This window comes from Patagioenas fasciata, chromosome 14, assembly GCF_037038585.1.
Source record: "Patagioenas fasciata isolate bPatFas1 chromosome 14, bPatFas1.hap1, whole genome shotgun sequence".
Classification (NCBI taxonomy): Eukaryota; Metazoa; Chordata; class Aves; order Columbiformes; family Columbidae; genus Patagioenas; species Patagioenas fasciata.
The window spans coordinates 1,346,538-1,373,850 of record NC_092533.1 but is presented as its reverse complement, the minus strand read 5'-3'; the positions used below and the strand labels follow the sequence as shown (position 1 = coordinate 1,373,850).

General features: G+C 47.3%; 2 protein-coding genes across 3 annotated transcripts in view; both read right to left on the bottom strand.

Moving 5' to 3' along the window:
• Nucleotides 1-12,568, bottom strand: part of AFF4 (ALF transcription elongation factor 4) — a 44,411-nt gene extending 31,843 nt beyond the window's left edge. Inside the window, exon 1 of the mRNA XM_065848756.2 lies at nt 12,187-12,568. The gene's annotated coding sequence lies outside the window, so the exon portion shown is untranslated. The remainder of the gene's footprint in view (nt 1-12,186) is intronic.
• A 2,276-nt stretch (nt 12,569-14,844) lies between these two features.
• ZCCHC10 (zinc finger CCHC-type containing 10) lies at nt 14,845-26,010 on the bottom strand. Of its 2 annotated transcripts, XM_065849046.2 has the most exons (4): nt 25,515-25,626; nt 21,855-22,016; nt 20,017-20,058; nt 14,845-16,621 (listed from the first exon to the last, which is right to left on the bottom strand). In XM_065849046.2, exons 1-4 carry the CDS (start codon nt 25,595-25,597, stop codon nt 16,354-16,356), a joined length of 555 nt encoding a protein of 184 aa, XP_065705118.1. In that variant the 5' UTR covers nt 25,598-25,626; the 3' UTR covers nt 14,845-16,353. The 2 variants fall into 2 exon arrangements, with proteins under 2 accessions (XP_065705118.1, XP_071670703.1); XM_071814602.1 differs by lacking the exons at nt 20,017-20,058; nt 21,855-22,016 and having other exon boundaries at nt 25,515-26,010.
• Between the last annotated feature and the right edge of the window lie 1,303 nt (nt 26,011-27,313).

The window sequence follows — 27,313 nt, the reverse complement described above, 5'->3', positions numbered from 1 at the left end:
GAGGAAAAGAAAGCTGGAAATCCTGCTTGTAATGAGGAATCCTACATTTCCAGAAGCCATTTAAAAATACCAAAAACTGCCTTAACGCTGCATCCAACTGCCTCCTAAATATACTTGTTTCAAATATGTTTCTTGTACCACGAACAGCAAGGAGCACCTGAGGAGCTGGGACATCTCGCTGCTCCTGACTCGTGTGCGGCATCGCTGCTGATCCTGTCCCTAAATCACGTACCCAACCCCAAAACGCGCCCCTGCCAGTCGTTAATCCAAATGCACTCACGTGCCAGCCCTCAAAAATGGGAGAAACTAAAAAAATACCTCCCCCCACAACAACAAAATCAACAAAAACTCACCAGCACGCCAAACCAAAACATGCTCCGGTGTCACCAAGAACCAGTTAACACTTGTCACATAAAGGTGACGGTGTAGTCTGAACTTCTGCCTTTCTAAGTTACGGTAAAGAGAAAAAAAAGCAGGAAAAAATAAAACATTTCCTACTAAAGCGACACCTCTTTGCACAACGAACCACAACCAGCTCGCTCCTCCAGATAAAGTTTAAAGGGCAATCACCACGTTGCAAATACAGAAGCGCCAAAGTCACCTTCACGGTTTTATAACACTGAAATAAGGAACAAAACTAAGAACAAGAGTTTACAGAGAATATGTATTCATATGTGTCACGAAACAGGAAAAAACACCTTTCGGAAAGGCCACAGTGTTTATTCTGGTTTTGTTTCTCCCGGCGGGTCCTCCGTGCAGCTCCGGTCCCGGGTTGGTTTGCGGAGGCTGCAGGGAAGAGCGTGGTCAGACGGGCAGGACTCCCCCGCTCCAGCTCGGCAGCACGGGCTCACACCGGGATGCACCGCGAACACCAGCAAGCTGGAGCCATCACCTCATTTAGAGATCTGGATGCAAACGAACTCCTGCCCAGCTCCATCTCCAGCACAGAGCTACCACCACAGTCAGACCAATAATTCAATATAAATACAAACCAGTGAGTCACCATTAATATCAGTGTCAACGTTTCTCATTTCTATAACATCAACATAAATGTTTCTCATTTCTACAATAAAAATATAAATGTTTCTCTCCCACCCTTCAGGTCAGGGACTCCTTCTGCACATTCAACAGGGAGACCATCAATTAAGAGCTGGACGTGAACAACTTTGGGTGGGAGAGCTTTAAAAGCAATAAATCAAATACAGGCAAGGCGGCCCAGGTCAGTTAATGTTTGACGAGCACTCCCAGGAAGGCAGCGCTCGCACTTCGCTGCCGGCGCTTCTCCCTGCCCGGCTGCCAAGCGTGCAGAAAGCCCCGGAAAGCACAATGCGCCTGGACTTGCCGCCACTCGGAGCCAAAATCATCACCCACAGCCAAGAAAAGCTTCACAGGACTTTTCTCAAGGGCACGTTGTTAATTCCAGTGCCTCGGTCAAGCGATGATGAAGTCGTTACCTCCTGCTCATCATTTTATCTCATCCCTCAGACCTGCACCGGGGTTCCCAAGCACAACCAGCTGTGTGTGCTACCTGAGAAACCCCCGCAGCACAATGATGGGTCAAAGAATGACAGCGACCATCTGAAACTCAACACTAACGCTGAAAAAGGACTTGGGCATCCCTCAGAACTGAAGAGGCTCGCTAAGTGTAACGCTCGGTTAAACAGGGTGGGGTGGGATATGGGTACGTCGCTGGGCACACGCAAGATTCAGCACACGGAAGCCAGGGCTGCGCTTTGACACAGGTAAAACTTCACACCCAGCAACTGGATTTTAGAAGCCAAGTTAAGGAGGAGATTTCTAACATCGACAGTTGCAATAAAGCTCATTTAAAATCACCTTTTAAATCCATTTCTAAAACATGCTACTAAAATAGCTTAAAATCCTTTACATCCAGGAAGAATTTGCAAAATTGGTTTGATGTCATTTACTCAAGGGATTTCAAAAGATCTCAAGCTACCTGTTCTTTAAAATGTCGTACTTTAGTGGAAAAGCATTGCGCCATAATGGAAACGCCTGGTTCGCTCCCCCCGATGAGCGTCACACAGAAACAAGGGTCCCCTGGTTTTGTCCGTAGAACGCAGAGCTGCTCACGGGACATCAGCTCCCCAGGTTTCTGATTCCTATTTGCTTCATCTTGCAACACCAAAATACTTCCAGGGACAGGAGGTTTTCTTAACCAAGGCAATGATGTTCCCTGTAACAGCACCTGAAGCTCAAGTCCTGAGATCCTTGTCAAACAGAAGCAAGAGCGCTGCAGAGCAGCCAGGACTCGGAGCTCTGCCGTCCACTCAGAACACACAAATCCGTTTCTCACACAAATCTCAGCTCCCCAGACTGCAGCCAATTCAATCTCACGCTCAAGCGACGACGTTTTCCTCAACCTTTCAATTCTCCATCGCTGCAGATTCTATAATTTGCACAGTGCAAAAAGATGGAGCATCACGAACACAAAACTCTCCCATGCAGCCCTTTCAAGTCCCCACAGGTTGACTAAATCATATTCTAATACTGTTTCCCAACAATATTCTGCAGCTGAATTGGGCAGACACTTAATAACCAAATTCCTGTGCCTACATGTTCTTCTCTTTAAACTTTGAAGCCAAGACAAGTGGTGTTTAAATTTTATTAAGCAACAGTTCCTCAGACATCCACCATTAATCTCGCTGTTACAGTTCTAACTTCCTCACATTAATTTACTTTCATAAAAGACATAATTACATCGGAGTGTTATGAACTCGACAGCATTAGGATTAAGGAAGGATTATTCACTTAACAGAAATTCTCTGATAAAAATGCTCTGTGTAAGATTTGAAACAGCACATAATGTTTGAATGAGGAGCCATCTGAACTAAAAGAGTGAAAAGGCAAATGGGAACGGTCACCTCCATGTCCAGGTTCACATCCTCCTGCCACCCGAACAGAACTACAGGAATAGGACAAGTTCTTCCCCGACACCACCCGGGTTTACCCGCCAGTTCCTGCAGCCCTAGCGAAGGATCATGCGCCTGCACCGGCCCACGGGACATATCTGGGACATCCTATGGCGACCAAGGTTCACACGCTGCTGCACAACGTTCTACAAGAACATCGGGTTGGAGACGATGAATCCTGCTGCTGCACAAACCACTTGGGTCTTTGGGAACTGCTCGCAGGAGTAAGGTCTCTCCCACGTGAGAGCATGGAGTAAATACCGATAGCACCTCTGCCTCTTCCCTTGCTCTTTCAAGCAGGGCTTATTTTCTAAACATCGCTTTTATTCGATGCATCTCCACAACACAAGTATCAGAGCAATACAATATTTTGGGGCTTTCAGTGCCCAGCTCTACACGGCAGTTGAAGCAAAATGCAGGTTTTGAATTGGCAGGGGTAGCACAGGTGCGGTTCCAGGTGCCTGAGCAGCTCAGCCCATGTGGTGCTGGCGCAGCCGTTTATTGAAGATGATGCAGTTGAATTAGGGAAACCTGTGCAGGTTCAGAATACGTATTCTGGGGACAGTGCTATTGCGAAATACAGATAAGTTTCAAGGCTCCATGGGCCCCCCTAACAGTTCTATCAGCATTGCAGAGCAGGGATTAGCAATCTGTTTAAAACAAAACCATGAAAATGCAGAAAAATCTGGTTAAATTACTGCCTGTGTGTTCTGCGCCGCAGTGTCCCGGGTGGACTCTGCAGGGGCCGACAAGCAGCGAGGTCAGGACTGACGGACAGCGCAGGAGGTCACCGGAGAGCAGGTCGGCAGAGCAAAGGAACATGAGCGCTTCGGGACGGAACGGCGCCCCTTGGACGGACCCTCCCGAACCAGGGAAAACACCTATGTTTTATGTTTTATATGGGTTATGCTACAGAACAGAGTCGCACAACCAAGTGAATGACGTTTTCAGACCGTTACAAGAACAACCAAAGGGGTGGAAGAGAAGCATCAAAAAGCCAGGTGAGCTCCTGCACGGTGGCACACAAACGCATCCGCAAAGGGACAGCCGGAAGTGGCGGTGCCGGGGTCCCTGCTCGCCGGTACAGCATTGCCAGGATTGCTTTACATCCTGAAAATGGGAAGGGTTGGAGACTTCAAAAATCCACAATTTTGAGTCCCAGAAAAGCGAGAATAAGAATTTGAACTTTGATTCCCAGTTTTCAGCCCTTACTTTACGCAAAGTTTACAAATTCATGTGGTCACTATGCACAATAATTTGCTCCCTGTCTAAAACCTGCCGCTAGTCCTTGGACAATACGACAGCTTTGAGACCTGGGATACCTTCTGGGAACTTAAGACTTGCTTTTTAAACTGAAATACACTGAAGATGATGAGAGCACATATTAGTGAAACTTCGGAAAACCCCACCAGGGCAGAGGAGTGTTTGAGATTTGCAGACAAGGCAAAAAATCATTTGGAAGCAAGAGGAAGCAACCAGAACTATCTCGAGAGGTAAAGTGAAATTCAGCAGGAAAGCCGCAGCTTTGATGTTGATGCTTCCAAACAAACACCAGTTAAAGGAGCTGAAAAGCTGGAACCTTTCATCCTACCCATTAAATACCACCTGTATTTCACAATCCCTGCAAGCAGGCTGAGAAAAACATTCACATTTCAGCAACCACGGAGTACCAAGACATTTAGAATAGCGTCAATTACTTCGGGAAAAGCTGATCAACATTAATTTAGCCATACAAACCCTTTTAATAAAATGAGGTCACCTTGTTTTCAACCCTAATGATGTCGAGTTGTTGGGGGTATTTTTCCCCCATCAAGGTTCTTCCAGCTTTTTCTCACCTTTCTGGATGTGGCCTCACACGCAAGGTCAGGCTGGTCGCACATCCATCGCGTTTGAGCACCCAAAGGAGCCCGAGCGCCGTCCAGGGACTGCAGTTACACCACAGACACGATAATTATTAATAATCATCACGATAAAGAATCTTCTGCGGAAGATCTAGAAACAGTTTTCAGTCTACCAGAAACTCAACTTCTGCATGTGATGAAAAGCCCGAGCGTTGTGCAAGCCGGGTCTGAACCGCTGCTCCCAACGGACCTTTAACTATAAGATAAAAGGCAGACACGAAACCGCAAAACATAGAATCATAACAATATATAGAACTTAAAATCAGTGAGGCTCGCTGAATCTTGCCTGTAGAAAAAAAACCATACTTTTTCTTGTACAAACTTAGAGAAAAACACAAGCGCCCTTGCACAAGTCTTGGCAAAATTCAGTTGAATTTCAAAACACCGAATGCAACAGGCAGGTTTGGTTTGCACAGACACTTCTGGCGGGTCGGTCTGTTACAAAGCTGGAACCTGGAAAGGGCTCTGAACAGATAAAACTGCTCCAAGCGCCCCAGGAATCCCACGGCAGCCCCTCCAGGAACTCACCGAATTCTACCGAGTACAAGCCAAGGTGTAATTAACTATTTACTTACACATCACAATTTGTTTCAATCCGTTGTAAAACTTAATATTTTTAAAATTCTCTAAATACAAAGTACAGTCCTGCTAGAAAAACCGCTCAGTTCTTTATCCTGCACTCCTCTCAAGCAGAAGCCGGGACTGCAGCCCATCCTGAGCCTGGGGGCAGCGGCTCCGGCCCGGCCCTGTCCCCACACACTCGGACCCACCAAAGGGCAACGACACCATGAAAACAACTTTAATCGCCACTTCAGCACGGATCTTGCGTCACGTGGCCATAAAACAACGCAACTTTCTCCTTTTAAAAAATGAGAATATTGGAGAAAAAAATTAAGAAAAATAAGTCTTTTTTTAAGGAGGTTGTTAGAGATGAACAAATTTAAGCTGAAGACTCCCTGTTAAAACTCTCTCCTAGTAAAACATATTTCTAGTAATTATTGGCTAAGAAGGTATCACGGTACAAACTTCTCACTTGTATTTTTTCCTCGTTAAACATAATTGGCACACGTATTTCCTCAGCAGTGACCACTGCTCCAGGAAACACCTTTCCGAGGCGGCCTACGCCGCGCTTTACCGTGGTACATCAGCATTTTAGCACCATGCTCATTGATCCATCGGCAGCAGGAGGACACAATTACTGTAAAACAATAGATAGGGTGGGTACAGCGGTCAGAGCTACACGGGAACTGCAAATTCTGGATTTCATGGTAAATTTTGAAGAAACAAAGAGAAACTCCCTTCCCCCGCTTCCCGAATATATAAAAACCGACCCAAACCACAAAACCGAAAGCATAGGGAAGCTCTTTGGCACACGGGACCACCCAGCACGTCAAAACCCGACAGGAGATACCAGCCCACGTCACCTCACCTTGGCCAATCTTTATGCTTCAAGGCCCTTGAAGTGAAAAGAATAAAATACTAAGATAACTTTTTAAAATCAAGCGTTTTCCAAACGCAGTAACTTCCATTAGGTTACTGTTATTATTTATGCCAGAACTCAGTACCACTTGCTAACTTAACGTTACGTGTTCCTCCATTAAGCCCTTTAACTTGTTCCCCTATATTCAATGTTTTCTGAAATGTTTATCTTGATGGCTCAATCCTACAGATCTGGACTTGGACCAAGCAAGCTTTTAATTCTCTTTAAATACGGAAATGCTTGTGCTCACAGTAACAGACACAGCAAAACGAAACCGGTAGATTTCGGATTTCTTTTCCAGAAACGCTGGTTGCTGCTCTGCCCACAAAACACGTAAAGTGACACAAAAACTCATTCCCGGTTTGATGTGGCTTTTTTTTCTTTGCTTTTACCCTCCCTTATAGGAAAACCACTCCCTGCACAAAGAGAAGCGGGGACTCTTATCTCCTCATCCTGCTCGCTTTAATCATTTGTGCACATCAAAGCCCAATTGAAAGCATTTAAGCATTTCCAACACTGAAACCTCTTTAACGCCTTTTGGAAATCAAATACCGACACAAAAAAGTCCTTGTGAATGTACAAAGGTGTACAACTATGAGCCGCTATTGATCTGTTACAGTAACGTTAGCACAGTATTTTGATGCATAATTTATATTAAAAATATCGCAGACGACCAACATGAATGCAAATATGCATTTCAAACAGACACTTGCAGCATGACCCCTCTAAAGAAATTTCTGGCTGTTGTGCATTTTCTGACATTTCTGACTGTTCGTCCCAGCCTGAAGCACCAGAGGACAAAGCAGAAGAGCCGTGGGGGCAGATGAAGCCACCAGGACTCATTTCCCATCTCCCAGCGCTGGGACCGGTTACGCTAACATTGCCTTATAAGGCTCCAGGGCGGCTGCAATTTATCTCGAGTCCGTTCTATCTGCAGGGAGGTGCCTCGGGATCCACGGGAGCAGCTCAACATCTGCTCTGCCCCCTCACGTCTATTTGGTTTCTATATTTGAAACACGTTTCCACGTCTCATGTCGCTGCCCCATCACCAGCCGTGATTTAACGCTCCAAGTAGGTTCCCACGTACCTGCTCAACTTCAATGACAAATGGGAAAGAGACTGTTCAACGGTGGGAAATTTCACCTGTCGAGGAAAGTATCAAATATGGGGCAGTTTAGCGCAGTGAAACCATAGAATCTGAGATAAGGACGAGCCTGAACAATTTTTACTGCCTAAGAGTACGTTTTAAATGGTCACTGGTTAGAAACACTATTTGGCCAATGTTTGGTTCTAGAAATTCAAAATACAATATTTTTTCCTTAACATTGGACAACATATGTAAATACAATCGTGTATGATCCAACCAAGCACTACCCCCCGTCCCCAGGAGAATACAAATCCCAGCCCCAAACCCGGGTGCCTGTGCATCTTAACAGTGCACACAGTACAAGTTTGGGGATCCGCTTTGGTTTGACAGCCTCCAACACGCCCCACGCCAGCAGAGCCCCCCCGAGCCTTGGGGGACACACACAGCGCAGGGGGCACTTCTGTCCCGCCACCAATGAGCCACTGAACCGAAAAGCTGCGCGAAGTTTTGAGTCCAACCCAAAAGAGAAGGTTCAAGCTGCTCTGGGCAAGTGCAGATAATGGGGGAACATGAGCCTGCTGCCGGGAAATGACCGCGCTGCCCGGGCCGAGGAGAACCGCAGCAGAGCCGGCCCTGGTTGCTCCGCCAGCCTGCGCTCCCAGTGCGCTCACTGGGAACGTGTTTGTATCAGCCAGGACCTGCTGTGGGCGGCAGGGAGGGAGGTCTGGAACGACTAAACCTGCCCTGAAAACACCATCCTTACAGGTTCATCGTATTAGTGAAGTACACTCTGTTTAATTATCAAACATGGAAAGTGACACGCTCTAGTAAATGATCAATAAATGTTATAACACGCACAGAAACTAAGCCAACTGTAACAGAGAGATCACTAAAGGTGGCTGTGAGCTGCCTGGTGAGGAGCTGCTGGGACACACAGAAGTGCTGGAAAACTTCTCCTAATGAGTCGCTAACAGCAGAAAATTACTTAAAGACTTCAGGGCAGGAACTTCTTCAATGTTTGTGCAGTACTGAGCACAAGGAGATGCTTTTTCTTTTTTCCTGTCGACACCCGGTGCTACTGCCAGTTAATAAACCTGGTTTACGTTCATCAGCAAGAACTCATGGATCAAGTAAGAACAAGAGACATGACAACTTGAAGAACGACAAGCTAATGCACTTGGGGAGAAAATACAGTTCGCTACATTGGGGAAATGGGCTGAACCACAAGGTTGGAGAAAGAAACTTGGAAAGCAGCAAGACCTGGAGAGCCTGGGGAGCCAGCAGACACCACCAAGATAGGAGCGCACGGGGCGAGTGCATCACAGCTACGGGAAAACGGCGCTTGGCGGCACGGCCGGAACTGGCACAGCCAGCAGACAACAGATCTTCATCTCAGAAAGCACCAATTACTCAAAATGAGAAACCTCAGTTCAACAGGAACAGTTCAAGTATCTAAAAGGAGTGAAATCTGGATTCCCAGAGGAGACAGCAGGGCTACCTCTAAAATTGAGGAGAAAAGCTTTCTGACGGGAAGGAGCGCCAGCATGGGCAGTTTTGTTTCCTAAGCAGGGACAGAACCCATCACGTCACAAGCTGCAGAGCATCGTGTCAGTCACTATAACTGCAGAGAAGGAACCGTCCTGCAAGAGAATAACTGCCAGATAATTCTTTCCCCCTTAGTTTTGTAATTCTAGAAACCTGATTTCTTATTTTCTTACTTTAATACAGTTACCAATACATTTAATACAGTTACGGATACGTTTTACACACAGCTAACCCTCCTCTACCTAAATGTCATCCGTTCCAGTTTCCTGACTCATTTCCAGAGAGTCCCTCTTCACCCTACAGCCTCTCCATCTCCCCACAGTTTGGGGCATTTTTTCCTCACTACTTAGAAAAAATGACACCAAGATCATTTCTTTCTTGATATAAACTCCAAGACAGGTGGACTCGAGTTATTTCTCAGCCTCTGCTGAAGGTAGTTGAGGCTCTAGTAACACTGGAGAAAGGAAACACGCCTGTAGAACAAACCACATGTGAGTAACAATCTGAAATTATGTGGCTGAAAACAATTACAGCAGCAGAAAAGCAACCTCAAAGTCACTCAGATCTCCAGACTATCCTTCCGTCCTCAGAGCGGCAGACCCCAAAGCCGGCACCGCGCCACCAGCCCCCAGCCCCACGCGCTGCCGCAGAGCAGCCTCTCGGCAACGCTCGTGCTCCTTCCACACCCCAGCAAACACAGACCTGCCCACAGGACAGGTGCCGACATCATGTCCCAACCCTCCAGATTCAGCCTCAGACACCAGGTATCGCCGGGTGACATTTCGACCCTCAACAACGCAGAGTTCTGTTCATCTGGAGCACAGAGTAAGAGTAGCAATGATTAAAACACTCACAAAGCGAGGTCGAGCAGGAAGGACAGGAAGGGAAGCACCAGAAGCAGTTACAAGCAGTTACAGCAACTCCTCTAAGCGCTGAAAAACACAGGAGGGGCAGCAGTTTCCCCATCACTTGGTCCCAGAGTCCCCGGATGCTCCCGAAGGCGCTGGACCCGCTCTCCCACCAGTGTCACACAAGTCGGACGCGTCTTTAGTCCCAGCTGACACCCCGGGCAGCCGCGGTGGAAAAAGCACAGCAGAGCATCCTCGCCAGCCGCTGGGAAAGGAAGGAGGAACCACGGCGTACGTGCCAATTCATCACCCACCAACTGATGTCAGGGCAGATTTCTGCTGTAACTACCTACAAAACCCGAACACTGTGAGTTGTATGGCATTTGTAGATAAAAATACGCGGCATCGTCTGATCAAATAGTTGGGTTATAACTGTGCAAAAGCATTCCAGCCTACTAAAAAGAAAACCCAGAAATCCAAGAACTATTTCCCTGAAGTTTTATTATGCTTTAAGAAGCTGAGATCATCATAACTCGGAAGCTTGTAAAACACACAAGTATATATACGAACTACTTTTTTTGTTGGTTGCTGTGTGACTTCTTGCACAAAAAGCTTCCCCAGGGGCTCAGTCTCTCTCAGTGTTTCACAGAGAGGAGAAAAGTCACAAAACGAGAACTGCAGAGACGTTTAAAGGAAATATCAGGGACCTGAAACCGTTTTTGAGACTGGAGTTGAAATCTACTGTTTTCTTTAATGGCTGTTAAAACTGCTCAACAGGAGAGCTTGCTCTTGCACAGAGCTGCAAACACAGTGCAGCAGTTAGGAAATAATAATAATAAAAGATACATTAATAAAGCCAAGAAATTAATAATGCCAAAGCATAAAATTTTCTATTTACTGCCCAACAAGAACTGCACAATTACCATGACAAACCACTGTATAACTTCAGTGTAACAGCCACGCACAACCTATGTGACTAAGACTCTGTATGTCGCACCTTGCTGTGGCAGGGGACACAGCAGCAGCACCGTGAGTTTAATAATGTGTCTCTCATTAGAGCAGATATCAAAATGACAAATCAAGTGTACAACCACTCCTCCAAAGCACTTGACTAGATCCTATTTCGCAACACCCTGGGGCTGCAAAGCACAGCGTTCCAGGGAGTTAAGATATTCAGAAGTTTTAAAGGAACATAAGGAACTCGAAATACACCCATGGGGAGCAGCTCGGCAGCTAGAAGGGAACGGGCAATAAGGCAACAAATAAAAGCACAGACTTGAGCCGAACAACGACTGGTGCTGAGTAAGTGCCTGTTCCGCACACAGAGGTGGGTGGGAGGTCTGACTGACATCACCGAAACACGGGAACACTTCAAACCGCCAGAATCTCCCCAAGTAAACGATCAAACCAGGCCGGCATAAGCCAAGGAGCCCGGCTGTGAAACAGAGGGGCCCATTCCCGCGAAGCAGAGCTCTCTTTGCATCAGAGCGTCCTCTTCGCAGGCTGTGTTCGCGATACGGGTAAAAACACGCTCAGTTTTCCCCCGACATGAAGTTAACAACTTTCTAATTTCAAGCCAATAAATGACACAGCAACTGAAAGCACTAATATCTGCATCGGACATTTCAACACTTCCTTGCTTTTTGTTCACTGGCGGGGGAGCGGGGGGGGGAAGCACTTGTCAGCCCAGGTTCCAGAAATGTTAAGCAATCGCTTTTGGGATCACACGGTATAACACAACCCTCACCAGGGATGACACTTTATGTAACAACTCTCTGCTCACTCACACGGACGATGCGACTGGGGGGTCAATAACCCCTGAGTCTCTGTTCTCCCGACCTTCACCAGCACCTGCCCGAAACCATTTCCCACAATCAGCGCAGCTCCCAGTGTCCCCCAGCCCTCCCCGCTCCATCCCCAGAGAAACGCGGAGAGCAAAGGGGAAGGAACAAAGCCCTTACGTCAATTACTGGAACAGGATTAAACCCAACAGCTCAGAGAGGGGAACGCACCGGCCCCGTTAGCACAAGGACCCATCTCAAGTGTCGGTTTTAACGGAGGCCACCCAGGTTTTGCTCTCTCGGGAGAGGAACCCGGCGGGACAGGCCGGGGGGAGCGCTGCCCGGCACAGCCCCCCGGTCCCGCCGGTGTGTGGCTGCTCTCGGCCGTCTGAGGGGAAACACCGCGGGCTGGGGCGGGAGAGACGGGCCGGGAACCGCCCGGACCCGCAGCCCGGCGGGGCAGGGCCCGCGCAGGTACCGCGGGAACGGAGGGCCGGGCCGGGGAAGCCCCCCAGGAAATGAGCCGGGGAAGCGGGGGCAGAGCGGGGTCCGACGGCAGCCGCTCAGGGATCCTGCCCTCCCCCGCCCCGCTGCCGGCCCCGGCCGCCTCTCACCTCCGCTGGCCGCTCCGCTAGGCCCGGACCATTTCCTGGTGCCGCCACCGGCCCGCCGGGCTGGGAGAGGAGGACGAAGAGGCCCGAGGGAGCGGGGGCGCCGCCGCCGAGTCACCGCCGGCCCAGGCAGCGCAGGGGCGGGCTCGGCCCCGGCAGGGGACAAGGCCCGGGCAGGGGGAACGGCTCACAGGCGGGAGGCGCCGGCGTCTCCCCAGGGGTCCCGCCGTTCCATCGCGGGCCGGGGCGGGGTTGGCGGCGAGGTGAGGTCGGGGAGGGCCGGCGCCGTGGGCCTGAGCAGCCTGAGCCCCCGGGCCGCTCGGTCCGGCCGGGCCGCGGCTCCTCCCGCAGCCGGGCACTCGCGCTTCCCGGCAGCCCCCGCGCGGCCGCTGCTCACGTGACCCAGCGACGGGGTGTGGGGGGGAACTCCACGAGCACGTGACCCCGCCGAGCGGAAAGGCGGAGGGGGCGTGGCCGCGGTCCCGCCCCTCGCGCGTCACGTGGTAGGGGGCGGGGAGCACCCCGGGCGCTGCGCCCCCTGGCGGCGGCGGGCGGCACCACGCGCGGCCCCCGGAACCCCTGGAAAATGGTTGAAGTCCCGAAAAATGCGGCTCCTCCGCGAGCCGTTACATATGGAAAGAAGAACCAGCCTCTTCCTGCACATTAACGCATTCTTCGATAACCTGAAGCGTAATTAACTCTGAAACCTACAACCATATTATATAAACATCTACAAACAAAAACTACTTCTTCCACTTCAGCTGATTTTGAAACGTACCAGAACATGGTTCTACTTTAGATTCATATTTTTAAAGTAATACTTTATTCTTTGTTTGAAATATGTCAGTAAAATACAGGAGAATGGCACAAAAACCCCTGCAAAAAGCGCCAGTGACAGCTTAAGCCCAGAGCCAAGCTCAAACCGTTTGGAACTGGTTTTAACCAGGAGCTCAACCTGAGTTTGTTACGACACTGGAATGAGACCAACACCACAACAAAACGTGATCAAATTCGGGTGGAACCCCAAGCTCCCTCAAAATTGAACGCACCTCTCACTCCCCTCCTTCGTCTGGGCGAGGAGCTGCTTGGAGAAAGCAACGCTGTGCTGTAAATAACAGAAACGAACGAGAAATAGTGAAAACACCCCTTTTGATCAGGTTTCTATGCTGTTTCTGGTTATGCTCTGCCAGTGGCATTTCTGATACACCAAACCTCAAAAGTCAAACTTACATTCTGCCATTATGTTTTGTATTGTCCCCTGTATCCCTTACACCTCCCAATTAACACAATTAGGCCGTGAAATCCGTCTCGGACACCGTTGGTGTCTCAGCACCTGGTTAATGCAGAGCTGGGTAAATCCAGGGGGTTTCAAACAGATGCTTTGAAACTGGGTCTGTGTATAACTTCATAAAGATTAAACTCATGGGGTTAGATATATTGATCCACTTCTTCTAAAATGAAATTCAGCTGATAGCAAAAGTCCTGTTTATTAGGGACTCCTCCATAGAAATATAAATCAATCCATCGATCCACGAGAGACTGTGTAACACGGCTTCATCAGGGGCACCCAAAACATCATCGGGGTACCCAGAACGCGGGTTCCAACCGTCAGATGCTTGATTTAACACAGCCCTGGACCGGTAGACCCGGTTGTCTCTCCCTTTTCCCGCTCTCCCACCAGTTCAGTGCTTCTCCTTGAAATGCGATGCCTTTTCCTGGGGCTGTTTTTCTAGGAGGCTGCACCAATTGCTTCCCTTCAATTAGCAACAGTAGTTTCAGTTGTAATTAGAAGGATTAAAATGGAGGCTGTTCAGAGCTACACGGGTCTCATGTAACTGCTTAGGAAATACAACAATTTCTACTTAGTTGGTGGGGGGGTTTTTTTGTTGCTTTTCGTTTTGGATAATGATCTTTGTACTTAACGTAGAGCCTTGGGAGACAGAAATTAAAGAAATACCTTTCCCGTTGAAAACAAACATTGAATCAAGGCCTCCAGTAAGGTTTCAGGATATGATGTAGTGAAAGATGAACTGGTGAGGCTCCCGACAGGCCGGTTGGGTTTTACTCTGTAAAATAAGAATATGTAAAAACAAATTAAACAAAAAAAGGCTATTTAAAAACCCAACAAAAGTATCACATTTGAAATTAAACATTTTAAAACAAAAATCTGAGTACAGAGGGACTTATGGCTGGTCTCGGGCTTAATCAGCATTTGGCACTATCAGATATTGAGTGAAAGCAGAAATCCTTCTCTTCGGATCTCCACTCGTGAGCCAACAGCGGATCAGAAATTAAATCAACGTCTCCTTAGTATCATCTGTAATTGCGTTACCTTGTGGAGCTCCCACAGCAGAACCAACAGGCACGAGCGTTTCCTTTTGTCCTCGTGAACGGAGCCGATTTGTCCGGCTGCAGACACCAAACAGACCGACCCGCTCCGTTAACGACTCACTTCAGTATTTAGTGGTGCTCCAACCACCTTAAACTTCTCTTTTCCTAGCAGGGACAACTTAAAGGGGAGAATTAATACACTGGTGTGAAGCAACGCGCTTCTGACCAAGCCATCTGCACACAGGCGCAGCAGCACTGACTAAATGAACGTACGAGATGGGCTGAACAGCACAACTGTATCACATTCGCATCAAGCGTGAACTTAGCAACTAGTGTTTAATAATTTATTAATTTTTCCCATTAAATGGTACATTCAGTCAAGAATTCAACAATTTTCTGGTAATTTTATTTACAGTCTGCAGAGTGTTCTGTAAAACAGTAAAGATCACAGACTAAAACACACAACATAGATATTTTCAAACACTTAAATATGCACAGTTTATTCAAAAGTAATTCTAGACACTACTTTATCCATAAAAATATAAAAAATAGTTTAGTTACTATATTTTACCTAAGCCAAGATGTTTAAGAATTGTCCCGCGTGTGATGCCCCCTCCTGCAAACCAGGGCACTCCAGAAATGAGCTTAAGAGACGGCATCACAGATCCAAACACTAATGCCAACTGCTTTGACCCACCGAAAGAACGAATCACCCTCAGTTTGCAACCAGCAATAATTGTTCTGCAGCACGCTGGGATTTTGCTTCTGTTGTGGTGTTTTTTGCACTGACTTCTCCCATGTCGGATTTTCACGGACACGTACACACAACCACACACAAACCAGGGACGGGTTACACTGCAGACCGTATTGCCAGTGTGCCAAACGCCACCATCGGTGAGCCTGCATCACACAACAATTTTTTGCAAAAATATCTAGAGGGAAACACTTTCCTTTGGGATGTCTACTTAAAGGAGACTCCTTCTATTACTGAGCATCCCGTGAAAATAGCCTTTTTTCTATCTCCTTTAAAATAGCGCCCAGTTTTGTTTCTTACTACTATTTCTCTGACCGTATTCTGTATGGAAATCTAATGGAGGTTGAAAAACACCCACTCAAGCCCTTCTCTCACTAGGATACACTGAATTTACAAAAAAAGGCACAAAGATGAACCTCCTAAGCAGCATCAGTCCCGATTCTAGCACTGCGCACTGCTCCTCCCCTCCAGACCCTGCTGCCAGAGGCAGCCGGACACACCACACAGACACCAGCTAAGGAACGGGCGAGTCCAAAAGCCTAAAGCCTCTGCACCATACACGTGGGATACTGATCATTAACAAATGAACACTATTTAAAGCTTTATGTTGCAGTTAAGACTGGTCCTGGAAGCATCAGGAAAAGCCATCAGGAAAAAGCTCTGCAGGTTTGTTAAGCCAGTGCTGGCCAACCTCGCTCCACAGGGCTCTCTGTGTGTAAGTCGAGCTGTCAGCAGCGGAGGAGCAGCAGCATATGATGCACGTTATGATCTGCAATAAAAAGCTTTTGCTTTCCAGCATGTAAACATCCAGGTTACTGGACCTCAGCTCATATAAACGAATCTGATGATAGATTTTTGAACTAAAAAAGTAAATTTTCCATAAAAGGAGAAATCACAAAAATACTCTCTCAGTAAGTCTCACGTGCCATTTAATACCTCTCATGTCCTATGAACAACTATGCAAAACATTTAGAAAGTTTTAGCAGTAGAAACGGTGACCAGTTAAACTGTTTGGCAACCATGTGCTCAAAACACCTTTGCAGAGCGTTACCATTCACTCAACAACAGTTCCAGACTGTACCACGCTATTTCTTCTTCTTTTTCCTTGGTGGCTCATCATCGGAACTACTCTCTGTGCTGCTGCTGCTGCTGCTGGAGGAACTAGAATCCGACTCAAACTCGGAAGAAGAGGACGTGCTACTCGAGGATGGAGAAGACGAGGAGGTAGAGGAGCTCTCGTCACTGTCGCTGTCATCGTCAGAGGAGGAGGTAGAAGAGTCGTCGCTGTCAGATGAGGAATCGCCAGCGGAACTGCCGCTGCTGCTGCTGCTGGAGCTGGTCACGCTTCGGGATCTGGAAGGAAAGACACAGATGGGAACAGGCCTGCTGGAGACAGCACTCCGTGCCGTGTTCTCTAGCTGTGCTGCAAGCCAGAGATCAATTATCTGCTCTGAAAACCAAACAAACCCCCCCACCCCTCCAATTCTGAACAAATGCATTTTGGGCATTGGAGCCGAGTGACACCACATACACAAAGCAGAACAGGGCTGCAGAAAAAGGGTCATTTTGAAAGCTGGTGAGGATTTTGTTCACAGTAATGACAAGTGTCTCTACTGACTTGGCTAAATAGAAGAACAAGGCCGCAGGAGAAGTGTGAATGTCCTGCGCTGCTGAAGCCTTGGGGAAAATGAACCGGGACAAGTTGGTTCCTGGCACACCACAGCAGTTCAGAGTGAAACTTTGGCAGTGTATAAACTGGTGGAAGTTCCATCAGTGATTTCACAAATGTCAGAACTACACTCGACGGAAACCGTTCTTAGATGACTCCTGGCAAAAGAACCCAAAGTACCTGCGGTAACAGGACGCTCCTGTTTGCGGGCGGAGGAGAAGGGGTGGACACAGCCCACGACAAAGACGGAGTTAGGAACATACCAAAGGGGATTTCTGTACCTCTGCATTTTGTTTTCCATTTTTAGCCCTTACCGAGGCTGTTGTTCTCAAGACCAAGGTCCCTGGTTAAGGTAACACGAATTCCAACAAAGTACAATTAAATTATCCCACAGGTCTTTCTCCAAACAAAGTGCAAAGGTACTAACTCACCTGACTTCCTGCCAAGTCAACCAAGCAGCACACAAAAATGTTAGATATAACAACGGAGAATCCGCTTTCCATTTGAAAATTAACATAGTAGTGTTTATCAGAGAGTTTGGGTAAACATAACTCAGGAAATGGCCACGTTAAGGCTGTTAGAAAAAGAGTAAAGTGTTCATCATACCAACCATGGTCACACCAACTGACACGTCTGGATGCACCTATGAGCTATAAACCGCTGAAGCTTTTATAACACACCTGTGATGCTATCTCTCTGCACACAGACACAAAGGCTGTTTGTTAAAAACAAATCCGTAAGGGCTGGTTAAATACAGACTTAGTGCTGGTGGAAAAAAAAAGGAGTCTTAAAATGAGGAAAACAAACAAAAAAATGGGATCAGTAGTTGGAAGTTTCATTAGATGTGGAGACCCATTTATATGGACAAGAATTGTCCGGAGAATCCCCTTAACAATAACTTTGACTGAACTTTCTTTTCCTCAACACCTTTCCTGGAATCCACAGAAGCAGCTCATGGACCTCCAATATTTAGGCGATAATCTGAAACGCATTCACAGAACTATCAGAATATAACAATACCGCTTCACCCAGGGGGAAGCAATAGCTACATCTATGAGAGAGAGAACAAGCAGATACTTGTTTTCGGGTGACGCAATATGTGCTCTGTTGGTGGTTACAGGGAGAGGATGGAGGTGGGAGCAGATAGAATTCAGGGATTCACCTTGTCCTAATTGGGTAACGCGACAGCCCAGGTGCTGCGGATTGGTCAGCATAAGATTTTTGTCTCTACTAAACCACTTTAAAGCACATTTCTCCAGCAGATACACATTCACCCTCCCCTAAACAAGTTCACAAATGGCAGTATCCTGTATGGCCCCATGAACAACGGTTGCATTTTGTAGCACTTGCTATCGCCCCTCTGAGACTTCCAGTCCTTTTAATTCTACTGCAATCATCCAGCAGCCCCAGGGGATTTGAATCATGCTACTTAAATCAAATCTACAATTTTGGGCACAACCACAACTGGGTGCCCAAAGAAAGGAGGGCAGATGTGATTTTACCCTTCAGACAGGCGGATTTGTGTGTGATCCGAGCGTGAAGTGGTCTCTCAACTGATAACACGCACGTTGGGGGACGTGGGAACGTCACAGCCAATGTGTCCCTGGCAGCTCTGTGTCACCTGAGGTCACAACTTCGTACAACAGCTGCTTCGCCTGTGCCTGTTTTTCTGGTTAAGCCTGTAGCTTATTACTGTTTATATCAAAACAAACAGACTGTGTGAGAGGTCAGCGCTCACCGCTGCCAGCCCCGAACCTTTGCAGTTTTTTCTCTTAATTTGGAATTTAATATATCCAACTGTAACACTTTGCTGAATTTTTTGCATTTAATTCTTCCTGTATCATAACAAATACATAAATAGCAAATGTTCTGGAAATGAATCTGATATTGATGGATTCAGTGCTTGCATAAAAACAAGATAACAATTCTAACCTAGAAGAGTTTTAAACTGTTAAGGAAGAAGTTCCCAAAGCACCCCCTCCCCATAAACCCATCTGCTCTTTCAGTTTCACATTGGTTTAGAGCCCCAACACCCCAAAAATCAGGCACCCGAGCAGAGCGCTGCGGCGCATGAGGAAGCTGAGGCAGAAGAGCTCTGAACCACCACTTAGAAACCTCTTCATTTACCAGCTCACTGGTTCTAAAGAACTCCAACAATACATGGGCACTACTGAGAAAGGAGCCTTTGGTAAAACATTCTGATAGAACTAAGACACTCTCCAAGAGGCACTCCAATAAAGCCCCATTCCGCAGGACAGCCTCAAAGAAAGGCGGTTTAAAATACTCCCGTGGCTTAAGTAATGACTGCCAAACCAAACAAACGGCCTAGTGTTGAAAAGCTTCTGAAAACTGTGTTTGGAAGATCAGATTTAGAGACAGAGGTCAACTCAATGCACAGAGGTGATGAGGCTGCTACTGCAGACACATCAGCCACAAATCACACTCACCACGAGCAGCAGGAGCGTTACAGCCCAAAAGGGCTTTGCTACTAAAGACTGAATGAATTCCCAAGCAAAAGTTACAGCAAAGTGAAGCAGAAATAATGTCAAAAGACAAAGAGTTCTTGGCTCACATTAGTGCTGGGGGGGAAAGTTTGTTTCTTGGATTTTGTTACGGTCTGGGATTGAGGGGTTTGGTTTGGTTTTGGTTTTTTTAGCAGCTTTATTATTCTCTAGACAGTGCTTTGGAGAGAGACAGCTGCTGTGAGAAAGGGATGGAAACAACAAACGGGAGAGCGGGACAAGTAGGTGGAGCGATCACACGCTAGAAACCAGCATGCCGTTCTTGCACAGCTGCTTAAAATACACTTGATCAGCTTGGAGGCAGAAATAGGGAGATTTTTATTACGGAGGCAAGATCACATGCAGACAGAACCATCAGCAGGGAGAAAAGTAGATGACAACAAAATTCAGAGGTTTTGAGCAGGGAGAGTAGAAATTTTCCAGATGTCTGTCACATGGATCACTGTGACAGGAAAGAGGCAGCAAAAGCAAAACTCCGTTTGCAACCCTGCCTTCCCCAGCCTTCCCGATCCCCCGCCACCCAAACAGCCGCACGGCTCCTCAGCATCCCCACCTACCTCTTCTTCTTGGTCTTCCTTTCTGCAGCACTTTCTCCGGTGCTAATTAAGGGAGGAAAAAAGCAACGGCTTTCATTAATGCAGGAGGAAAATCAAACTCTGCAGAGCTGAGTTTAATATTAGAAAACGAGGATCCCACCAGCAGAGCCACAGCGCCCAAAGCTCACTCGGCACCTCTTTTCAGTCGCTATCCAAACCAGAACAACAATCATACACACAGATCAGGAAAGGAAAAAATACCTGCAATTCCCCTCTAGTTTTCTGTGTTCCATGTGCCCTACTCTTCATATCATATGGACAACACCACTTTGGGCTGGGAAAAGCGGAGGAGATAAGGATACTAAAGATGTTCGGTGTTTCGCAATTTAGCAATAACTGAATTGACTGAAACAAAGCATCAAATACTGAATTATTCTGTAGCTTTCACCATGTATTTCTTTCAAGTAGAAAAAGACACAGAATGTATATTGATGCTTTCCAGCTATTAGTCTTTCAGCTTTCCATGCATTCACACACTCACAGAAAGTTCTTTCTAAGAAAACACTTAGATTTTTTTTTAACCAGTCGTCACTTCTGGATTTTTTTTAAGAAAATAAAACTCTGTCAGTCAAACGTACCAGCCACACGCTCTTCTCAACGCACTGAAATGCATGGTGAAAGCTACATAACAATTCAATGGTTTATCCTTTGTTTCAATCAATGTACTATATTTCAATAGAAGGACTCAATGACATTTGTATGCCAGAGAAACGAGATTGACGTTTTTTAAATTGTCACATGTATGGTGTGGAAATATCATCATTACACAGAAGAGTTTTCCACACTCCCCACGACCTCCTGCCAGAACGAGGAAGATTCACTGATCTTCACGTTCCAAACCAAATTATAATTCCTTCTGTATTGCTGCATGCTGTTAACATTTATGTTATTAAAGCCTTATACCCTCACTACAGGGAACCAGGTGTTTCACAGGTAGGAGAAGTCACTGTGAATAAACAGAACTAGATCCCAAAGTACCTTTTAGAAGACGGGACCTAATTGAGGATGTGACTGACCCGGCTGCAGTGGCACAGGTCTGTGCCTCCCTCTAGTGTTTAATGTATATATAAGTACAGGGGTTTGCCGCTTGATGGAACTATCACTAATTCTTGTTATTACTAACGCACGACTGAGGGGGCCGATCCCCTGCAGATCACCAGATCTCCTTCGTGACTCCTGGTCGTTCTGCCTGTGGCACTCGCTGTCTTCAAAACCAGAAATCAGACTCGGGCTCCCTGGTTTGGTTCAGTGCAGTAACACCACTGAGGAATAAGCGTTTTCTCACCCTTCCTTCCTTCCCAACTCCTACTCTGGGACAGGCAAGCACTGGGCTTTACTGGTGCCAGTATGTGAAGCCTCCATAATGTCCATAAGAATCGTGGGGTCAACACTGGGCAAACAGGAGGATCCTGGCACAACTGCTGAAACGAGTCAACGCTGAAAAATCTTGTATGTGGTTGTCAAAAGTAAATATTAACTTCATTAGACTCTGTTTGCCTTCTGGTTAATGATTCATTGTTAGATCTTTAAAGATGATTATAGGAATACTTTGAAGCAGGGCTGTAGGAGACCCAGTTTCTCTGCTCATTTTAGGTGAGCAGGTGCTTGTGAACAACATTTCAGTTTTGTGGGACCTGAGCGTACACATTCTACCTGACACACAAACCAGCGCTAACATTAAACAAGCACCACAGGGTCTGGAAGATGACAGAAAATGGTCTAGGACAGCATCTCTCCCACCAACCCACAAAATTACCTTTTCATTAACAAACTAGACATTTCCTTTCAGCCGCTCTTACCTTTGTTGGAGTAGTAGTTGCTTTTCTTTCTCTTTAAGAATTTTCGCTAACTGAGCTGTCCTCGAAGGTCTGTGCAGGTATTTTCTCTTCCCTGTACATTCATATGTCCAATGTCCAAACTCTAAGCATTTTTGACATCTCACATGCTGCTTGTTAGCCTCCCTATAAAAGTGCAGAATTGCTTAAGTGACTGATTCCAAGGCTGTTCTACCTATTGAAAAAGCTGCTTTTAAATTATACAGGTTCTTGGCAGTGTACGTAGTTCTGATTACACCAGACATTCTTGGATACTTTAGCTGTTATACACCTTAAATCAGGACAAGAACAGTAACCTCCGATACATACGGAATTTAGGCAAACACATTTCCATTTACTAAAACATTCTCATTTCAACTATCTATAACAGAAAACAAAAAGACACTTTTCCACAGCTTCATTCTACATCATCTTTTACTAAAGTAGCAAATGCTGAGTTACTGACCTCAACTGGCAACACCACACTCACCAGCTGCACCCAAATCCCCCATCTAGTTTAATCCCAGCTGCTGGTCAACCTATCTTGCAGTTTTCTCCCATGCTGAAGATTCCATAATTTCCCACCCCCTTTACATATTATAAACAACTTAAACATTTTGAACAATGCTACTACGACCATTCTGCCAGTGACCAAAGATTAACCCTATCACCAAAGTCACATTTGGATCAAGCTCACTGGCACAGTTTTTAGCATTACAGGTGAGAACTGTACAACAGCTATTGGGAATTATTACGCTGCACACAATTTATTCCTATCCAATAATTGCACGTGGTTCTAGTTTGCTTCAGAGAAATAACTGAAATGATGTTTTAGAACACCACTAGCAGAGAGCAGGTCATTTCCAAACCCCAGAATTTAACACTCAAGTACCAAACTGCCAAATTCTCACAAGAGCCCAGGACTCAGACAGAGATGCTCCTGGTTGGAGCTTAGTTGAATTCACCAAGATTCATTAAAGTCTGGCAGAAGGTTTATCATAAGAACAGTGATTCCTGCTGACTTTGTACAATGTAAACCAAGCAAGACTTCACTTCCCCTCTGCACCACCCAAGCACCTGAACTATCGGTGAGCATTTTATAGCCGTATTGCAGCTTTCACACTGTGGCAAAAGCCTTTCATCATTTTTAGTAGCCAGGTAGGACAGAAAACTCACCTCTTCATACGCTGGCTCTCACTCCACTATTCTGAGGCTGTTTTGTTATCGTCTCACAAACAGCCTCCTCCTCTACAAACCAGGAAGCTCACACAGCAGTCAAGTGACTCACTCAAGGCCAGAATCACAAATGAGTTCTAGAGCCAGGACTAAAATTAGGACTTTGTGGATCCCACGCGGTTCATTGCAACTGGTGTAACTTATTTCCACCTTCTATCGTTGTTTTCAAAACACCAACATTCTAATTTTTCAAGACCAGCCCATCTAAACTATCTGTAACAGCCCTGGTTTAACGAGGAGGAGGCTCCAAGACTGTTCATTTAGTATTCAGACAACATCAAGGGACGGAGCAGTAGTGAGCGGCTTGCTCTCCAAAGGAGCGTGGAATTTCAAGGCAAGATGTGAATGGCTTCTCCTTCAACTCTAGTCCACACCTTTTGTGACAATTCTACATCTCCAAGGGAATCATGTTCTGAGCATCTACCACTTTCACAATGCAAAAAGTATTAGCTTCATTGTCCAGCCTTAGAAATACTGATCTAAACGAGCACCAGAAAAGTAATTAAACTTCCAACCTATACTGCACCATTAAGTCAGATTTGAACAGGCAGCAGTACATCTAGCAATGAACAAAAACCCCAACGCCTTTGAACAGTTCTTGTCTTGCCTCAGACTCCGGCTCTGTCACAAGGGTTACGTATAAGCAGAACGAGGACACTCCCTCCATTTCACCAACACACAAAACCAAAAACAGTCAATGTTTTTCTGTCGCAAACCAGCCCAGACCTGGCTGCACAGGAACAGAAAGGGAGTTTAAAGCAATGATAATACAACTCAGTAGTTCCGGGGCTTTAGCACTACTCCCGTGAGCAGGGCAGACAACTCTGCATAAGCTAAAATGATGAGGCTCAAGCCCTAAAAGCAAAATCATTACCAGGAAAACATATCGGAATAGCTCAACAACTACAGATCTATAAACACCATATCAGCACCAACAAGGTTTAACACTAACGAAAAGCACAAGATTGAACCAAACTTTTAACAGGGAACAATGACCACAGCCTAGAAGCAAAGGCTGGAACCATTCCTTGGCTCACACAAAACAGCAACTTAAAAGAAGAGTATTCCATGGGTACTTTGAAATTCCAAGTTACTTTCCATGCAAAAACGGAGCGGGCGGGGGGGAAAACACCAAAAAAACCCTAAACGATAAAAAAGTAAAGAAAATGCAGAAATCATCCATATTCTGTCCCACTCTTATGACCAGGCAAAAAAAAATCTGAACACACTCCAAGAACTGAAACACGAGAAATGAATTATACTAAGGAAGAAAAAAAGCATGAAACAAATAGTAAAAAAAACAACAACCTAACACAAGTAAAACATGAGAATGGAACAGAGGCACCTATTTAACATACATAATCAAGCAAAAACATTGGCTTTTCCTCACTTCAGAGTTTTGCAATCAGATCCATTTGGTACTGATAGAATTACTTGAATGCAGTGCCCATATCTCAAATAAAGGTCACTTGATTTCTTTTGGAATTTTTCCCTCTCTCTTTTACTGTTGTGTCAACATAACATGAACATAGAACTTGTTTTTTCTGAACTCTGTTCAAAGTTTGTGGCAAAGCTCGGTAAATGCCTGCACCACAAGATCTCACCCACTTCACCAAGCTATGGCAAACCACCACCTGTAAAGTGGCCTTTTCCCAAAACCCTGCTAACTAGCACTAACACCTGAGCTCAAAGTCTGCAGGGTTCCTCTCCTTTTCCTCTGCTCTGGGTTCATTCACATCATTTCACAGAACACCAGGATGCCAGGGGTTGGAAGGGCCCTGGAAAGCTCACCCAGTGCAATCCCCCCATGGAGCAGGAACACCCAGCTGAGGTTCCACAGGAAGGTGTCCAGGCGGGTTTGAATGTCTGCAGAGAAGGAGACTCCACAACCTCCCTGGGCAGCCTGGGCCAGGCTCTGCCACCCTCACCAGGAAGAAGTTTCTTCTCAAATTTAAGTGGAACCTCTTGTGTTCCAGTTTGCACCCATTGCCCCTTGTCCTGTTATTAGTTGTCACCGAGAAGAGCCTGGCTCCATCCTCCTGACACTCATCCTTTATATACTTATAAGCATTAACAAGATCACCCCTTAGTCTCCTCCAACTAAAGAGCCCCAGCTCCCCCAGCCTGCAACGCTGTCCCCAGCCAGCTCAGCCCAGCCGGCCTTCGGGGCTCCTTCCTTACAGACGAGCAGTAACTGTGCCTGGGATACAGAGCACCCGCGAGAAGGGGGCGAGGAGCCCCCAGACACACCCGGAGCCCCCAGACACTCCCGGCCGCGCCGCCCCAGCCCTACCTCGGCCCCGCTGCCCCGACCCCCCCCAGGGCGCTGCCCGCCAGGCTCCCCTCTCCCCAGCTGGTCCGTGGAACCCCCTCCGCCGCCCCGCGGCCCCTCCCGCCCGCCGCACTCACGCCTGTCTCCGCGCGATCAGCCGGTGCATGGGAGTCGCCATCTTAGCGGCCAGGCCGGGAAGTGAGGCGGGGCCGCGCTGCATGCCGGGCCATGGCGGCCGCCGCCTCCTCCCATTGGCGGCAGCGGCGGCCGCCACAGAGACCAAATTTCCCCCCGCGGCCAGAGCGGTCGCTCCGGCAGGGCTGTGCTTTCCGGCTCGTCTCGTCTCCTCTCGTGTTGTCATGGCAGCGGCGGGCGCGGGGTCGCGCTGTGGGGCCGCTCATGGCTCCGGGCCCTGCAGCCTCGTTGTCCCTGCGCTGTCCGCTCGTCCCCGCCGTCCCCTCCGGCAGCCCCGGAGCGCCCGGTCGCCATGGCGCGGCGCCCAGCGGCTCCTCAGGACGCTCGGCCCCGCTGGGCCTGGGCCTTGCCGAGCGGCTCGGCCTGTGCTCTGTGAACTCCCTTCTGAATAACTCATCACAGCTGCACGTCCTGCTATGGCTTCTCCAGCTTCCACCTGTGCGACAAGTTGGGAGGCGTCACAGCTCTCTGGTCGTAACGTGAAGGCTCAAAAAAATGTTAGGTAGATTTCAGAAAGGAACAATTAAACTCATTGTCACTCCTAAAATGTTGGAAGCATTTAGTAACACACTAATTTTTAGCGGGTCATCTTTCTCTGTGCCACGCTGACAGAAAAAGAAATCTCAGTGAAACTGAGAAGGTGAACCCTGGTACTGGTGTGAGCACGTGACCACAGCTTAATTAGCCATTAAACAATCTCAGGGCTTGGGGATACTGAAAAGTCATGTTCGTGTCCACCCAAAGTGTTCCATACTTGATTGTAAGGAAATATGGTTCAGATATATCCAGGAATTGTAAGGCAAACTCTTTCTTCCGCTCCATCCAGCCCAAGGGACTGTTGTCTCCCAGCTATGCCAACAGCAGCTCGTATTTCTGGCTCCTACATCATCTCCTCGCAGTTGCTGGCGTGGGAGGGGAGGTCTGGGCACAGAAAAGGAGGATGAGCAGCAGCGCTGGAGCTTTCTGAGGACACGCACCTGGCCCGCAGCCCCGGGGAGCCTCTGCCAGCTGGTGCACAGAGAGCAGCCCCTGCCCTGCGTTCAGGGCTCCGTATGTTGGCTTATCAAAACTCATTGTTATCTCATGGGATCAGCTTTTAATTGATATCTTAAACGTCATTACAAAAACCCTCAAGCAAGATTTCTTATATACGCCATATTACTCCATGGAGCATATGGGCTTTTCCTTACACAGAGGCTTTAAAGACGTACCGCTTATTAGAACAAACCACTTAAAATCCTTCTACCTGAGGAATCTGAAAGTGTTCATGTGAGTTCTAAGTCTGCGGGTTCCTACGGCCTGAAATCTGGGTTTCGCGGCCATTCTGTCGTTGAGCGTTAATTCACCGCGGGGCTGACGGTTGCACCGGAGGACGCGGCTCCGGGACCCTCTGGACTGAATGTGCAGAGTCACCGCACGGCGCTGGAATCGCTGGCGGGGGACGGTTCAGGGAGCTGCTCAATGAACCGACTGCGCCCATAAATCCTGCCCTTGTGCATCAGGCTGCTATTTAAAGTTGCAGTGTCATTAACCTATTTCTGAATATGCTGGGCAGGGAAATTGCTTTCCAAAATGTGCCCCTCTCCAGGCAGGAGAGGCAGGAGGTGCCGAGACAACGCAGGAGGGAAATCCGAGGAATGTGCTGAAGGGTCAGGGGCACCAGCACTGAGGTGCCGTGTTGGCTCCTCAGAGACCTTTCTCACGCGGCTCCCACCCCCAGCACTTTTCCCTGCAAATAAAT